This window comes from Furipterus horrens, unplaced genomic scaffold (genome assembly GCF_987537825.1).
Source record: "Furipterus horrens unplaced genomic scaffold, mFurHor1.1.pri manual_scaffold_1, whole genome shotgun sequence".
In the NCBI taxonomy this organism is placed as follows: domain Eukaryota; kingdom Metazoa; phylum Chordata; class Mammalia; order Chiroptera; family Furipteridae; genus Furipterus; species Furipterus horrens.
This window is the reverse complement of record NW_028327171.1, coordinates 165,643,757-165,661,866: the sequence shown is the minus strand read 5'-3', so window position 1 is coordinate 165,661,866 and position 18,110 is coordinate 165,643,757. Positions and strand designations below refer to the sequence as shown.

The 18,110-nt window shown below is 39.2% G+C and overlaps 1 protein-coding gene across 1 annotated transcript in view; it reads right to left on the bottom strand.

Annotated features, from left to right (window-relative positions):
• Nucleotides 1–18,110, bottom strand: part of MYO3B (myosin IIIB) — a 437,546-nt gene that overhangs the window by 210,407 nt on the left and 209,029 nt on the right. The window contains exons 22-24 of the mRNA XM_090280660.1: nucleotides 16,269–16,348; nucleotides 7,770–7,847; nucleotides 3,417–3,622 (exon numbers count right to left, since the gene is read on the bottom strand). Coding sequence (XP_090136786.1) covers nucleotides 3,417–3,622; nucleotides 7,770–7,847; nucleotides 16,269–16,348 — 364 coding nt within the window. The remainder of the gene's footprint in view (nucleotides 1–3,416; nucleotides 3,623–7,769; nucleotides 7,848–16,268; nucleotides 16,349–18,110) is intronic.

The following is an 18,110-nucleotide window of genomic DNA, read 5'->3' as shown; positions in this document are numbered from 1 at the left end:
GTCCTCTAGGGTGTGAAGAAGTCATACAGGGATGGGTATCCACTGCATTTGGCTCTCTAAAGATGTGCATGCGAAGGGTGTTTTTCCCTAGAAGCTTGTTCAAATTCCACACATCTCAAAGGAAAATTAGAATTTAAATGGGAAATCATGCCTCCAAGGCCAACAAACCCTATGACAGTCAGCCTCCCATAAATACTCCTGCAGAAAGGTGGTCATGATGAGGATCCTCTGATAATTCTAAATTAATCTTCTGTGTACACAATCAGAAAAATCCAGCTATAAAATAAAATTAGGCAGAATGAATAGAAAGCATATACTTAATTGTCCTCTCAAAGTTTCAAGAAGAAGATTTAAAGAAATGGATCAAACTATAATGTTTAGGTAGCAACTCGATTCTTTGAGGTATTAAAAACAGCTATCCTTATTTTATTCATTCATTCATTCATTCATTCATTCATTCATGCTCACTCGAGGACACTTTCTTCACCACTCTTAGAGACAAAGGAAGGAAGACAGGAAGGGAGAGAGAGAAACATCGACATAAGAGAGAAGCATCGATTGCTTTCCTCTCATATGCTCCTGAACTGGGGATTGTATGCACGCAAACTGTGGATTGAGACTGCAGCCTAGGCATGTGCCCTAACTGGGAATCAAATCCTCAACCCGTCAGTTACTGTATGACAATCCAACCAACTGAGCCACATTGGCCAGGGCAGCTGTCTTTACTTTAAAAGAGGAAAATGTCACTTGGAACTTGACTTGTCAAACACAGATAAAAATTATGTCTTCTTATCCCAAATGACAAAATAAAATTTTGATTCATCTTGTTCTTTTGCAAACTAATGAGTTTCTCTCATTGCTAAAAGATCTCTGTTTGTATATGTCTGTTTGAGTGTCTATATAGGTATGTTATAAATGTGAGATAATTTTATACCTCTGGATGGTATTGTTAAAATTAATTTAATGTCATTTTTATTAGTTTAGTATTTTAATATTAATTTTATATTAATTTAATAATTTAACATTAATTGATTTGAAGGCAAGTGTTTCTACATATTGGGTATTCTAAACTTTTCAAAAATGCAGAAACTAACACAAATGATTTTCAAGTTCTCATGATCTAAGATTAATTTTTAGTAAATAAAAACTAATTTCACTTTATTGACTTAAGTGGAATAGATATGTCTTTCAAGTAACTGATATTAAATGTAATATTTACATTTTATCCATGTTCACAAAAACAACTTTGATATTTATAAAATGTGTTTCTGGACATTATAAAATGTTTTCATAAATCTGCCATGCTAAAGAATGCTAATTGTGTATCTCTTAGTTTTCATTAGAAATTGAGATTTTAAAGGTTAAAAATCTCAATATGACTTTGTGGTGTTCCAGAACGACCCCTGAAACACCCCATGTTTTTATGTTAAATTGCATGGGAAGCATTATAAAATACGTGATAAAAAAACTTCTAGGGTTTACTGTATGGGTAAATAATGGTTGTAAGTTAAATAAATAGTTGGGGCTATGGGAAACCCAAGATGGCTGCTCAGTTCTTTATGACTCCCTGGCAAACTCCATTATTCCATTTTTTCATTCCTTCATGCATCATAGTACATTTAAGCTGGACTTATATTAGATGAAGGAACTTAGGAGCTGATATTATTGAAAGGAGACAACTTATACAATTGACAAAGTTTGATAAAGACACTTCAAGAAAATACCAAATAGGTAACTGTCTTTTCACAACTAGCTCCCAGGAGACAAAGACTTTGGAGATCATTGACTGCCACCTGGAGATTTCGTTTATTGGAAAGAACGTCAAATAAAAGATGCACTCCAACCTTGTTGGAAGGGACCGTATCATAAACCTAACTGTGAATGGACATCTACCCTTATCTTATACTTGCCTCTAATAGGCACCAAAACTCCTCAACGTCGAGAAACTGCCATTATCAGAGGCAGACAGTTATCCCAAGACATCAACAAGGCTCTATACCATCAGATTAATGTTGAACTCAGAAACTATTTGTTTGATTGTCTTTACCTGCCTACTAATGATATCAGTCATAATAATAGTTATACATGTTCTTTCAGTTTTTCTATATAGCCTAACTATGAATGATCACTGAAGATACATAACTTTTAATACTCTTTATGACTTATGTAAATGTTAAACTAGATACAAAAGACAGAAAAATGAGAGAGCAAAACTTGGATCATGATAATTCCCAGGACAGAAATAATACAGAGTGTTATTTCACAATGAAGGCCATTAGACCTGACTGCCATCCATTTACCTGCCCTTTGCTTTTAAGAAGATTCTACCTTAACTCACATCTCATGGCTACTGTATTGCCTCATCCCTAATAGTGCACTGTTTCAACAAGACTATGTCAATACTGAGACTTCCTAAGAATGAACCTTTCCAGCACTGTGAGACCACACTATCCAACCAAAAGGTTGGTCATCAGTGTGTCCTTCAGATAAGCCCAATGACTGAAAATAACTTCACAGGGTGATCTGGTCATAAATCCCTAACTGAATAGGGCATGGTGGGTCATCATGTCCCAGGCCTCTAAAAAGTTTACCTTTGCCTTAAGAAGCCCTGTCCATTGTTCTTCATCTGAGCAAACATCTTTGAAATGCCAGAGGTAATCCTCTTCTTCAGACTCCTCAGAGGTATAACCATTCCCAAGGGAGCACAGAATTTGTCAGCTCTCCTGTAATCCAATCATACAGATTTCCCCGCCTTGTTTTCTCCCACTTTCATGTAATCTTCCTTACATTCCCACGTTAATTCCAAAAGTGAAAGAATGACAAAATTGTCCTTCTCTAGAGCATTTGAGATCTTGTTTCCTAGCATGTCATCAGTTTGGCTCAAATAAATTCATAAAAATTCTCTATAGGTTTGGACACTTTTTACTTTGACAATAATAGAGCCTAAATTATAGGGCTGTTCCAAGGGTCAAATGATATTACACATTTAGAACGTTTTAGATGCTATGTTAATGTCAGCTATCATATTATGTCATGCCATTGTTAATCTGGGAGAGGAGTGGGTGCCTGGGTGTGTTTGCATCTGGCAGAATCTTGACCCACTTAAGGAGAGATACTTTCTTCCTACCTATTAAATATCTGGAGTTTTAAAAAAACTAAGGATATATAATATATAAATATCTATGGACATTTTTGTTTTTTAATGTGATCAGAAGAGAATTTAATCTTTCCTCCAGATCACTGCAATTTAGTCAGAACACAATAAAAATTCAATGTTTAAGCAAGTAAATGGTAGCTGGTAACTAGCCAATCACATGTTTGGAGGCAAGCGGGCAGGCAGAATAATCCCAGGGGAAAGGGATGGCTATGGCAGAGTTGTATTTAGTATAATGTTTTTCCCAAGATGCCAGCCTCACCTTTTCACAAACTCTTCAAAGAGGATGCGGTGGGAATACCCCTGCTGGCGGATGCGGACTGTCTCCAGGATCCCTGTGGAGCGGAGCTGGGCCAGCACTCTCTCCTGAGAAAACTTCAGGGCCTCTCGCTCATCATTGGGTTTAATGCAGCGCACAAAGTGGGGCTGTCCAACCACCATTTTGGAGAGCAGATCCATCAGAGAATACTAAAGGGAAAAACACACACATGAAATGACATTACCAGAAATGTAACAGACAACTACAACACAGTCTGACAGGGGCCTCTAGAGCAGTTTGCTGGCTTGTAAACAACTCATGGACTTTTTTTTTTTGAGGCTGAACAAGAAACCAGTACTAGGAGATAATGATGTAAATTCTGACAGGTACTTATAATTGCTTGTGGATTCAAATGCATTCCTTAAACATTACCTAGTGCAAAGTAATGTCCCCATGTGGCAGAAACTTAGCTGCCTAAAAACATACTAAGGTTACCCCATAACTCCATTACCAGAACTAGCTCTTCTCTGCTATTGCAAGGCAATACTCCATAAATTATATCTGTAATTTAAAATGTCCAGCTTTCAGGGAAGGTGTTAGTTGCTTCCTCACCCTAAGAACCATCAGAAAGTCTAAGCAAATCCTTTCTATTGGTAATGGAGAATATTTTAAAAGGGCAAAGGAAGCAAGAAAATTGGAAGAAAGGAGATTATAATAAAGATCAACTAACATACCCTGAGTGGCTGGCACAGAGAGGAAGCACATGGAAGAGCAGAGGGGTGTGCTTGTGTGGGGCACCCACTTTTGGAGTTCCTCTTTGGGACGTGCCTTCAGGAGTAATTACAAGCCACCCAGGAAATCAGTCTATTATTTCCATAATCACACCTCCTAACCTGGTTCCAAAGTGGTGTTACCTAGATTGCCAATACTCCTTATTTCTTGAATTTAGCATTTGGGGATGAACATTTTGAGGACATTGAATGGACTACCATGGGTATATTTCTGAAAAACTATAAGCTAGAGACTTCTCTGCTGATAGAAGGATTTGGGGTCCTTAGGGATGACTTCACAGAGTTGCTCAGAGGCTCCAATTCCCATGGGGACAGACAGATAGACAGACAGACAGACACACACACACACATACACACCCCAAAACATAAAGAAGATACAGCTGCTAAAGGGGACAAGATAAGAAACAAGTGGCAACTTCTGGTCAAGAAGGAGATGTAGGTAAATACAGCTCACCTCCTTGCACAATCACAGCATAAACTACAACTATCATTCAGAATCATCAGAAAATCAAGCCGTATGAAAGTCTGACAACCAAGGAATTAAAGAAAACATCTTCATCCAGATGAGTAGGAGGAGCAGAGATGTGCGAACATGCAGAGACACAAACTGGGTGGTCCTACACCCATGTGTGGTAGATAAAAATCTTGAGAAATACCTCAGGAGTAAGGGATCCCAGCCCCACACCAGACCACCCAGCCCAGGGTGCCAGAGCCAGGAAGGTAAGTCCACATAACTTCTGGCTGTAAAAACAGTGGGGGTTGAGGTAGTGGAAGAAACTGCAGGATTCTCCTGTGTCTCCTCTTATTAAAGGGTCCACAACGGACTTAGGACTTAAAAAGAATTACTCCTTCTGGGCTTTAGCACCAGGGCAGCAACTGGAAGGGCACCCGTAGAACATGGGGAGAAACTAAAGTGCCTGGCATCAGGGCAAGTGCTGGGAGACAGCTTCCTCCTAGACAAAACTTCAGAGGCCAGGTAGCAGCCATTGTCCTCTTTCTGATCCCTCCCCCACACAGAGCCACAGAGCAGCAACACCATATCAGAAACTCTATCAACCTGGTTCACACCACGGTTGCCCCACCCAAGTGATTACCTAAGGCTCCGCCCCATCCAGCTTACTGAAACACTTTTCTACACTAGTCCATGCTTCAAAGACAGGAAGTCAAAACAGCTCTACTTAATACATAGAAACACACATGGGGAGGCTGCCAAAATGAGGAGACAAAGAAATATGGCCCAAATGAAAGAACAGAAAAAAACTCCAGCAAAAGAACTAAATAAGATGGAGATAAGCAATCTAACAGATGCAGAGTTCAAAACACTGGTTATTGGTATGCTCAAGGAACTCACTGGGTACTTCAACAGCATAAAAAAAGACCCAGGCAGAAATGGACACTAAGTGAAATGAGGAAAAATTTATAGGGAATCAACAGTGGCGTAGATGAAGCCAAGAATCAAATAAATGATTTGGAACATAAGAAAGAAAAAAACATTTAATCACAACAGCAAAAATTAAAAAAGTGGGGGGTAGGTCAAGGAGCCTCTGGGACAACTTCAAATATACCAACATTTGAATCATAAGGGTGCCTGAAGGAGAAGAGGAAGAACAAAAAATGAAAACCTATTTTAAAAAATAATGAAAGAAAACTTCCTTGATTTGATGAAGAAAATAGACATACAGGTCCAGGAAGCACAGAGAGTCCCCACAAAGATGGACACAAAGAGGACCACACCAAGACACATCATAATTAAAATGCTAAAGTTTAGAGATAAAGAGAGAATCTTAAAAGCAGCAAGAGAAAAGAAGAAAATTACCTACAAAGGAGTTCCCATAAGACTGTCAGCTGATTTCTCAAAAGAAACTTTGCAGGCTAGAAGGGACTGGCAAGAAGTAGTCGAAGTTATGAAAGGCAAGGACCTACAACCAACATTACTCTAACCAGCAAAGCTATCATTTAGAATGGAAGAGCAGATAAAGTGCTTCCCAGACAAGGTAAAGCTAAAGTAGTTCATCATTACCAAGCCATTATTACATGAAATGTTAAAAGGATTTCTTTAAGAAAAAGAACAGGGTCAAAACTATAAACATTAAAATGGCAATAAATTCACAATTATCAACAATTGAATCTAAAAAATAAACTAAGCAAACAAGCAGAACAGAGACAGAATCATAAATATGGAGATCACTTGGAGGGTTATCAGTTGGGAGGGGGAACAGGGAGGGAGGGGGGAAAGGTACAGGGATTAAGAAGTACAAATTGGTAGGTACACAGTAGCCATGGGGATGTAAAGTACAGTATAGGAAATGGAGTAGCCATGGACATGAAATAAGGTGGGGATTGCCAGAGGCAATGGGGGGGTACCAAGTGGAGGGGGGCAAAGGGGGAAAAACTGAAACAACTATAATAACATAATCAATAAAAACTTTTTTAAAAAGAGAAACAAGTGGCAATTAGAAATGTACCAGTAGGAGTGATGAAACAGGCTGAATGCCCTCCTGTCAGAGAAGCAGTAGTGCAGATCACTATGTGGATAAAGTGCTGAACTCAAAGGCCACTGGGCCCCTGTAATTCATGCCCTGAGCTCAGTTCTCGGCTGCCTCTGTTGGCTAGGTTAGAATTCTTGACTCTATATCCATCTTGAACCTGCTAGCTTTCTGTAAAGCCTGCTATCCATGGTGCTGGCTGCCAGCTCCTATACTTCAGCCTGCCTGGCAACTCCAGCTCCTGACCTAGCTCCCCACCTGACTTCCCATGCCCGAAGAGGTCATTCCTGTGGTGACCCCACTTTGCAACCTTATTCATTTTCCCCTAATATTAGCAGTTCTGTCTTTGACCTGACAGCATCTCCACCATGAAGCTAGCTAAACATGAGCTCTGAGTTGTACATGATCTCTAAGGGGCTTCCAACCCAATCTATAATTTAAAAATAAACAAATTCATGCAAATTGGTACAAGAAGGTCTGTGTCTTACCATACCTATTATAATGTGCATTTAACATAGCCCTTCCAGAGACAATGTTTTCACCCAAAGGAACCATTTTACTAGACGAAATATCAAGAATTGGTCAGTAGGGATGAGAAATAATTGGGCTCACACAAATGGGTCTTGCAATGGGACAATTCAATTAAGAAAAATAAAGTCAAAGCTAAGACAGATTCTCTTAGGATCTAAACTTGATAAGCCACATTCTGAAATTCTATTAACTACTTTGCTTTTCAGTAAATATGCTGGAAAATTGGCTGACTCCAGTAGCTTTAAGGCCAAGAAGCAGCTCAAATGCTAACAGGATGAGCACACTCAATGGACAGGGCTGTGTGCCAGTGGCAGGGATGACTCTCTGTAGACACTTTTGGTTTCCTCTGATCTTTCTGAGATCAGAGAACACTGTACTCAGAGATAGAGGTTTCTGGCTATAAATTTTTCTCTCCACATCCCCACCTTTTTAAACTGGCTCTTGTGCTTTGCTCTTATTTCAATGACTATCAGATCTGGGTCTCTCATGCGAATGGTTGGCAAGTCCTTCCTTAAATAGGTAGAATAGCGATCAGTAGGATTCCATACCCGGAAGTAGGAAGCCACGGTCTGCCTCTTCATGTTGGTGGTTTCCTCCGGATGCCGTATTACCTCCAGAGTGTCCACCTAGAACATAAACACAGAGAGGTGGTTTGAGGATATAGACCATTCATTTCCTGGTTTTTTCAAAATCCGAAAGGCTGTTCGGTCAAATATCTGAGGGGTCTTGATGTTTAGAATACAATAGTGTACACTAGAGGGAGAACTTTTAAAGACATATAAAAGAAAAATAGAATTTGCACTGTTCTACTCACTTGACAATGACCTCACTCTGCAAAGTACCATATGATCTAAGTATAAACCCCCAGCAGCGGTATTTCTATACTTCTCCATGTTCTAATGGGCCCCTGTTAAGTTCTCCAATAATGTCCCATGAGAACAAACTATTTCATAACAGAAAACTGGGCAAAGGCCCATGAACCTGGATGATTATGAAGACAAGGGTCTAAAGCCCAGGTTGAACTGCAGGGAATAAGGTGAGTTCCAGTGGCTTTCTTGCTGTCAGACCTTGATGCTGCCACACCCCTCCTGCCTCCTACAGTTCTCACATGCTCTCTGTGGACCTGGACTTGGAATACCTCTGTTCCCAATCATTTGTCCCAACTACCTAGGCTGGCTGAAAGGAATTTATGAATAAAAACAGTTGTAGGAATCAACTGCAAGCAGCCTGCATTTTCTAACTGTACCTCAACAGCAAGTGCCCTGTTCCTGCACACACAAAGCTGTTTGGTTTGCAGAATGCACGAGTGGCGTTTCAGCACTGGCCTCCTCTGTGGCAGCTTCCCATCTGCTCTGACCAGGTGGCAAGGGTCTGAAGCAGGAACGTTTGGAGGGAAGATGTTACTGTCGGCATGTATGTTCCGCTCGGCAGCCACCTCCCTATGGGCTGAAGACGTCTGCAGCCTTGTTCAACAGAAGTGAAACGTGGGTGCTGAAGGGACAGGGGCACAAGGAGCAGGGTGAATAATTAGTCCTACCTCCAAGGGTATTTAGGACACTGGGCAGAATGGAAGGAAATGTTTCCATTGGTTTGGATAAAGAAAAAGAGGTTTGTTTAAGAAGGAAAATAAACGTGGAGCTAAGTTTTTAAAAAAACTAGAAAAGCAGCCTAAATAGTGAGCGAGCAGAAACATGGGACTATCTCTCAGGGAGACGACGTCAGGGGCAGTGCAGCTTTCTGTTTCTAGGCTGCAGACTGGAAGCGTTGCCAAAGCTGCCAGTCTCTTTGTAGGAAGCAGAAGCCATGGTATACCTGGCTGCAGGTTTGCCTTTTTAATTTTTTTAATGAGAAAGGAGGAAACAGAAGCTCCGTGTTGAGAAGGAAGGCTGCCCTGATGTAGAAAAGGGAAGAACAAACACAACACACCCACCCCATCTGCAGAGGTATTGTACTCTCCCCAGAGCCGTCTGCGTAAGGGTTGCTTCCCATCTCACCTCCACTTGGATGACGGAAGGTAGAGCTGATGAGATTTGGCACAAGCTAATCAGGACCAAAGGAAAGGTCTTGACTTGGGGTGTACCTTTGGCCAAATTGTTAAGTCTGAGAGTTTTCTTAAACTTTTGTCTCATTTTCTTTCCCCACTACCTGACCATCATAGACACATGTACACATACATGCACACACACACTGAACTTTTAGGAATTTTCCCACCACTTCCCCATTTCCTTTTATTCAGAGATTTTCCCTGAAGAACCACATCTTGCTTTGAGCCTTGCTTTTTCTCCTTCATATCCCTCCCTTTCCATTCAAATCAGCCAGCTAGTGTCAGGCCCTCATGCTCTAATGTACTGTGAAAGGGCAGCTGAAAAGCTTATCCACATTTCTTTTATTAGTAAAACTTACCCATTACCACCCCTCCAAATGCACAGTGGACCCTGGCATTTGAGAATTTAGCAGCTTATGCTCAGAAAATTCTTGATATATATTAATTCTGCTGAGACATAATTTAAAAGATACAATATGTATTGTTTTCAAGATCAGTACCCACCCTCTGCAGCAAATTGGAAAAATATAGAATAAAGCACCAATTCGCACTTCCAAAGTCAGAAGGCTGCTGGGCTGCCCTGTCTGGCCACCCAGCCTAACTTTAAGTTCTGTCCTTGTGCTCACATACAGAGTAACTCTTGGCCTATCCTGTGTTATATACAACCTGGAAATGCTAATACTTGTCTGCAGTTCATCATCTACATTTAGTATTGTGTTTTAAAGAATAAGTAATATGCTATTAGTAATTTAAGAATTTGGAAAGGTCTTGGGTTGGTCAAGGATCTCTTTCATATTTGCATAGTCACTGGTTCTCCTGAATATATAGAGTGAATCTAATATAGGAGAGGACCACGAGAACTATATAAGTTAACTAAAGTCGAACAAAGTTAAGTCAGGGACCTGCTACGTGCTGCCTGACGTGGAGCCTGCCTGGCTGGAGATGCAAGCAGACCACGAAGAGCATTTAGACAAAGAAAATCCCTGCAAAGATTGATTAATAGCTACTCACCCATACCTTATCGTTTACCTATACCATAGAAGGAAAACACAAGGCCACAAAATATACCGTGTAAAGGCTAAAGTTAATCCCTATCGTTCTCCGCTCTCTATTTCCCATATCAGCAATTTTCCATATAAAGTACAAACAAATAAAAGCTCAACCTCTAGAAATGGTTGGGGTCTCTCTTCTCTTGTAAGGAGAGTCCACCACTCTATGGAGTGGCTTTTCTTGCTTGTCTCTCTGCTCAATAATACCTGCATTTCCACTTTAACCTCTTGACTGCCTTGCATCTCAACTTCTTTCCTGACCAAAGTCAAGAACTCTCTTGGCTCAGGGCTCGAATCCCCACTTGGGATTTGGCACTCTGTCTTCAAATCTAAATGAGAAAATTTTGGACAAGGCACAAACATCAAAATCAAGAGTGATGAGGTTATTGTCTAACCTAAGAACTTGTCTTCCTGAGCTAATTTAGTTAATGGTGACCTCATGTAATTCAAGAAAAAAAAGGTCTCTCGGACACAATCCAGAAAGGAGATTCTAGTAGGGGGATCATCTAGCAAACGGTTCTTCTCAAAGGTGAGAATTTCACAAGAAAAAGAAAAAGTCCATTCCAAAGTATGTTTTAAGTTCTTATCTCATTGGAAGAAAAGAGACTAGACAAACTTTCCTAGTCTCTGGGGGTATGTGGTATAGAGAACAGAGCTTTGGAATCAGGCACACTTGGTTCAAATTCTGCCTCCTCCACTTATGAGCTATGTGGCTTTGAACTTGTTATTTAACTTCTCAGAGCTTCTATTTTCCTCATTAGGAAAAAACACTGCCTTGCACACAGAAGAAATTAGTCAGTTCCTGTCCCAGCATTATTGTGCTTGATTTAGTTTTTGTTCAGTGATCAGTATCAAAGATGCAGGGTTTTGTTCCATGGCAAAAGGTAAGTACCAGTGTTAGTGTAGGTAGCTAGTTATTAAAAAAGGGAGGAAGCAAATGGAATCAAACATTAAGTCTAAATAACTAGGAAGCTGCAGCATTCAGACTCCCCAGGAGACAGCTGCATCCTCCACCAAATGGATGCTAATCCCTTAGTGGGCAGGAAGAACTGGCTTTCAAATCCCCTGGAGCCTGTTAGCTGGGATTACAGGTTGTGGTGGGGTGGGACAGAACAGTAGAGGAGAAATTCCTTTGCTGAGCATGTACCTTTGAAGCCAAGATGGCACAGGGGGAGATAAGGACCCACACAGTCAGAGCCAGATGACCAAGCAGAGCTTTGAAGTGTGCACAGTAGGAGCCAAAATGGCAACCATAAAGGGGAGGTCTAGCCTGGGAAAATCTGTAGAAAAGACTGTATAGGATAAGGGCATGAAACCCCAGAAGATTAAGGAAAGGGATGGAATAGGGGGAGGTACCAGCGTAAGTCCACAAAGAATTAGGAAGATGAGTGGTGGGTTTGAAAGAAAGCTTACCCCTTCCCAAACCCAAGGAGATACAGTCAAAGCTTTAAAAGGCCCATCTCAGTAATGCACTTTTGTGCTCCCTATTCAAAGCAGCCATGCAGGCCTGGGGGTGTCGATTGGATGGAGCACAGCTGGGGACAGAGACTGTGCTAGACTACTGGAGCCCATGGTGATGGCCTCATGGTTCTGGATCCTGACCCTCCTAGTGGGCACTTGTGATCACTGGGGCCAGGGTTTCTTCCACAGCGAGGCAGAGCTGAGGCACTTGGTCATGGGTGAGACACTGGACACCTGGAAGAAGTCCTTTGTTTTTGCTCCAATAAATTTTGCTCCTATTGCTCACATCCTCCTATGTGTGAATTTCCAAAATGCTTTTTGCAAAACTCCGTTGAAGAGTCCTATTTCCACTGGTAACACTAACTCCCATGCGCACAGCAAGGAGAACTTCTTATTTATTGGCAGAGAAAATAACCAATGAAACCAATTTCAAAATGATTAGAACCAATATTCTGAATAAAACCAGTATACTTTTTTCCTAAAACACCAATTTAAACAATATAAGTCAGCTGGAGCTGAACAAGCTTGCTTTTTGCCCACAGGACTAATGTCCTGCTGGGTTGCATGTGAGAGGTGCTGGTTAGCCTTCAAAGTAGTCATGCGTAAGCTTTATAAATTGTGGTACAGACCCAAAGCCCATAGAAAATGAGCATGCTTTCAGATGGTTATCAAAACATGAGTAATAAAACATTTGTTTCCTATGTGAAGTCACTGTACTGAACACTTTGCCTACATTGTCATTGAATTCTCAAAATGACCCTATGACGTAAGTACTTTTATGACCCATTTCTACATATGAGGAAGTCAAGGCTCAGAGATTTTAGGTAAATTTCCCAGTCTTGCCGCTATTAATTGGCCATTACTAGAATTGAATCCTGCTCTGATTCCAAAATCTACTTCTTAAACATTATATACTGCCTTTCTATGTGGTTGATGTAACTTACAAAAACAGTCTGAAAGCATGGGTTTATTAAGAAAGATTTGCCTCATCTGTCAACTACATTTACTCTAGGAGAAAGACATAGACTACAAAGTCTCATAAACTATCTAGATGTCAGCAATAAATGAAACACTGAAGATTTTTTTTTCTCTGGTCTTGGTTAGTACCCACTATTTGCATCCTGAAACCTCAGAAGTGCTTACATCTATCTTTTTGACAAGACCTTTTGCCAAGAAATTTTATTGCTCTCAAGTGACCCATTCATTTCCCAAGGAAAAAGTCCCTACAGGGTCACTCCTCTCAAAAGCCTCCATAACACTAAACAGGAAAGCAAGAGTCGCACTAACACCCAGCCCAGGGTGGGGGTATGGAATGTGTTGGAGGCCAGTTCCTACCAGGCTACCTCTGTTCTTTTTTCTTGGATAAGACAGAAATGAATTGATGGAGTGTTTTTTGTTTTGTTTTGTTTTTTTGTTTTTACTGCTGTTGTCAGCCTTCGTATTTCCCGATACCTTAATTAGAACTTTAAACTCACCTCCTTTCCAAGTAAAAATCTCTACTAACTTTCATCTCACACATATATATACTTATTATTATGGTGATATAAATATATGCCACACACGCGAGGGTACACTTTTCACACACGTAGGGTCAGAACAATAGGAGGCAGTGCAGTGAGGGAGGTAACACTATGCTGAATGTAGAAGGCAAGGACATGGGTCCTGACAGAGTCCAGTGGTCAAAAAATGAAACTGAAGAAAGGAGGGGAATACGGGCCAACAGAATATTACACAGGAGTCTTTCATCTTTTTGTGTCATGATCCCTTTTAGAATCTGGTAGAAGGCAATGATTCCAAAAAAACCATTTTTAGTTCGTCTGCATTATTTGTAGATTCTATACTTGAGAATGTGCCTACTTGCTAAAAATTTATCTGCAACTTCCAAAGCAATGTTTTCATAGTTATTCACAGGCATGCAGAGTGGTGAAAACTTAGAGATACCTGACGTGCCTGCTTCAGCTGAGGTTGAACGATAAGTGTAAATAAGTATTTTTTCAAGGTCTATTTAAATGCCATGTTTTCTATATTTTTGTGCTTTTAGCTGGTGATTTAACTGTTTAAATCATAGTGCTGAAGTGCTGTCTAGTGTTCCTAAGTGCAAGAAGGCTGTGATGTGCCTCTTGGAGAACATATGTGTGTTAGATAAGCGTGAGTTACTGAGCTGTTGGCCTTGAGTTCAATGACACAAATACTGTAATGAAATACTGTTTTATGTAAAGAAATAATGCATATAATTAATTCTTTGTAAGAGATGCATATTAAATAAGGTGTCTTTAAATAGAAACACATGTAAAGCAAAATTGTACATTAATCAGTTGACACAAATGTGACCAGAGGCTTGTAGGAACCTAACTATGTATTTTCCCTAGGAGCAATGCTTCAGTATTCGCTGATTCAGTGTTCACAGCAACTTTTTAAGATGTAACTTTCATAAATAATGAGAGTTAATTATATTTAATCTGAACAAAATTTTACAAGTAATATCAAGAGGCTCTCAGAATCACTGAAAATCCTATGTGAGTTTCCTCTAGGGGCCCAAATAACTCATGTTAAATATTCCTAATATCTTGGTACAAACTCATGAGGTTCAAAAGTAGAGTGTTACACTGAATTTTAATAGCAATGTGTTAAAATTGTTAACAAAAATGATCTGAGTCCCTAATAAGTACAGGTAAGTCTTATTCTCAGAAGAAGTTAAGTACAGATATGCATATCTATATCGATTTTGTGATAATATTCAAAAGTAATATGTGTGGTTGTATTGCTTATTCTTTATTAAATACATTATTTAATAATCAATGTAAACAGAGAAAAGAAAATTCAGAGACCTGACCCGTTTATCACTTCATTACCTTTAACTTAATTGTTTCTTGGTATTAGTATATACAATGAATATTAACCAGCCAGTCCTTGAGATCCTTGCCAAACATAAGCTGGAAGTATGGAACACTTAAACATATCTTACAGCAGGATATTTATTACCCCTTCAGACATCCCCTCTGCATAGACAAGTGTACTGCCCATTTATCAGATGGCAAAGCAGAGCAATAGCAAAGTTTTTGGTTTCTTTCCTCCCTGCTAACTCTGTTTGGTCCCTGTTATCTTCCCCTGGAGGCTGGTGATTGCTTCAAGGAAAAGTGCTTTATCTCTTCCAAGATGGGCTTTATTTTCAAGTATCATTGTTCTATATCTTAAGTGGTCTTTCTGAGAATCAGGTAAAAAGGTCCAGAATATGTCACAGGGGCACATGAATTATTTTGAGTTTGAAGACATGTAAGAGTCAACAGTGACAAGAATTTTCTTCTGAACTTCCATTCTTTGCCTAGAAGCACAGACTTGCAAAAGAATTCAACTGTCATAAGTCCCCTCTTTGGGAGTTTCATAACTAGGGAAGATTGACTCCTATAACCAGAGATGACAAGTCAGCCCTGGAATAAGAAATTGCCTAAACAGACATTGTCAAAAAACTATTATACCTCTAATCAATTCACCTAAGGGACCATTTATGAGGGGGACCCAAAAGAAACAGAATTTATTTATAAAAATTGTGTATTTATTCTTACATTTTTAAGCTCAGTCACCTTCAAAGTACTCTCCATCTGATGCGATACACCTATTGACACATTTTTTCCACTGTTTCAAACAGTATTTGAACTCATCGATTTTGATGTCTTTCAGTGCTTCTGCTGTTTTTGTTTCACCTCTTCCACACAGCAAAACATTTCCCTTTGATGAATTTTTTCATCCAGAGAAACAAACAAACAAAAAAGGTGCTTGAGGCAAGACCAGGTGAATAGGGAAGGTGGGACACAGGGGTCATGCCATTTTTGTCAAAAACTACTGAACACTCAGCACGGTGTGGGCAGGTATGCTCGTAAATCACCCATCATGAAATGGGCAAATGCATTGAAAAAGTCTTCAAAAAAATTCACTGAAGCCAAATGCAGCCTCTCACAACAATGCCAGCTGGTACACTGATACAGGTGGGTTCCTAGAACATTCACCTAATGGGGGAAGCCTGTACTACAATGGACCCACCATCTGAAAGATAATTTCATTTTGGGGGTCCCCCTCTTCTATTTTTCTCATAAGTCATTTGTTCTCCCAAAACTGTTCTTCTCCTTCTCACTTCCTGTTAAGATGGTATCTAAGCCCTGTGATCTTTGAGTTATTTTTGGCAAACTCCTGTATGTACATGAATAAAATCTGTTTTGTTTGTTTGTTTGTTTTTTGCTAATATATCAGTTTGACTTATTTCACAGACCCCCAACTGTAAAAAAAAAAAGGAATTTTCCCCCTTTTACACAGGATTTTAAAGGATTCCATAATGTTGCTTCAAATTTCCTAATTCCTAATTCCTAAAGGCCTTTAGTCTCTTTTCCACATTGCCCATACAATAGGTTAGATAAAGGAAAAAATGTTGCCCACCTAGAATTATTCCCAGGTAGGCACCTTTTGGTCTGCATTGTTTTGGCCACAAACCTATTACTCACCTTGGCTTTCCCAGCACTGAAATGTGGAGGCAAAGATTTTGAGGCTGCTGTTATCCTGGCCTTTGTCTGGGCCAAGTTACCTGGGGGAAAAAAGATCAAAAATGTTAAAGAAGAGGAAAGTTAAGGAATAAACACAAATACATTTTCTCTTTGCATTATATTTTTCTGAAATTTTCAGAAGATTTGCTCTGAATTTGAAAAACTTAGAAATATTTGAATTTTAAAACTTCAATTATGTAAATTATAAATAATTATAATTATTTGAGTAATAAATCATTTGTAAATAATTTATCATATAAATTGAATTTCTATTAGTTTCAAAAACAAAAAAGAAGCAACAATAAGCTCCAAGTCATTCAACAAACTAGGAATAGGAAGAGCATATATGAAAAGCCCAAGCTAACATACCCAAACAAGAAAAATTAGAAGCTTTTTCTCTATATCAGGAACAAGATAAGATGCCCACTATCACCACTTCTATTCAACATAGTACTGGCAGTCTTAGCTAAAGCAATTAAGAAAGAAAAGGAAGTAAAAGACATCCAAATGATAAAGAAAGAAGTAAAATCATCTGTTTATAGATGACACAATCTTATATGCAGAAAATCTTAAAGAGCTCACAAAAAAAACTGTTAAAATTTATAAATGAACTCAAAACATAGTTATAGGATATAAAATCACATACAAAAAATCAGTTGCAAAGGAACTCCTGCCATTTGCGATAACATGGATGGAATTAGAAAGAATTATGCTTAGTGAAATAAGCCAGGCAATGAAAGACAAATACCAAATGATAGCATCTAATACAGGAAACTAATGAACAGCACAAACAAACGAGCAAAATTGAACCAGAGGCATGTAAACAAGGAACAGACTAATAGTTAACAGGGATAGAGGGGAAGGAAGAGAAGGAGGGTAAGTAGGGGAAGGGTTTAGTAAAGGAACATGTATAAATGACCCATGGACATGGACAACAGGGTGGGGATTGACTGTGGGAGAAGGGGTGGGCTGGGTGAGGGGGAGCAATGGGGGAAAAGTGGGACAACTGTAATAGAAAAACAATGAATAAATCAAAAAGATTTTTTAAAAGTCAGTTTAATTTCTATACTAAAAACAAAAATCTTAAATGTAAATTAAGAAAGCAATTCCATTTATAATAGCATGAAGAAGAATAAAATACTTTGAAATAAACTTAACTGAGGTGAAAGAGTTGTATGTTGAAAACTACAAAACATTCCTGAAAGAAATTGAAGACACAACTAAATGGAAAAACATCCTATTCTGGGGGAGAAAAAAAGTCTTTTTCTTCTACCCATTTATGTTCGTTGGCCAGGGGCCTGAAAATTAGACTGACAGAAAAAAAAGATTAACCAGAGAAAAACAAGCAGAAGTTTATTAACATGTATATTACACATATGTATACACATAGGAATGTTCAGTGATGAATAATTCAAAGGGGTGGTTAAAACAAAGGGACAATAAATTTGTAACATTACAAAACAAAGGAAAAGAACTTTGAATTTCTGGGCAGTAAATTGTGGGAAGGTAAATATATAGGGAAGCTAATGAAAGATAAGGGCTAGTTAGTAACATTTATTCTTCTGGTACTGTTAGAGTGTAGTATTGTCTCTGGTGATTAACTTCTGTCCTTTCTGGTAGGGAGAGGAGGGCAAAGAGCTTTCAAAAATTTATATCCTGCTTTTAGGCAAATAGGATGTTGGACAAAGAGCTTTTCTTACATTTGTCTCTCAGTTGCCTTCAGCTCAAAATGATCCTTATTCCAATGTGGCATATATTGGGGTTCCATAGTCTTCCACCCTTCATTGTGTTTTTGGACGGGAA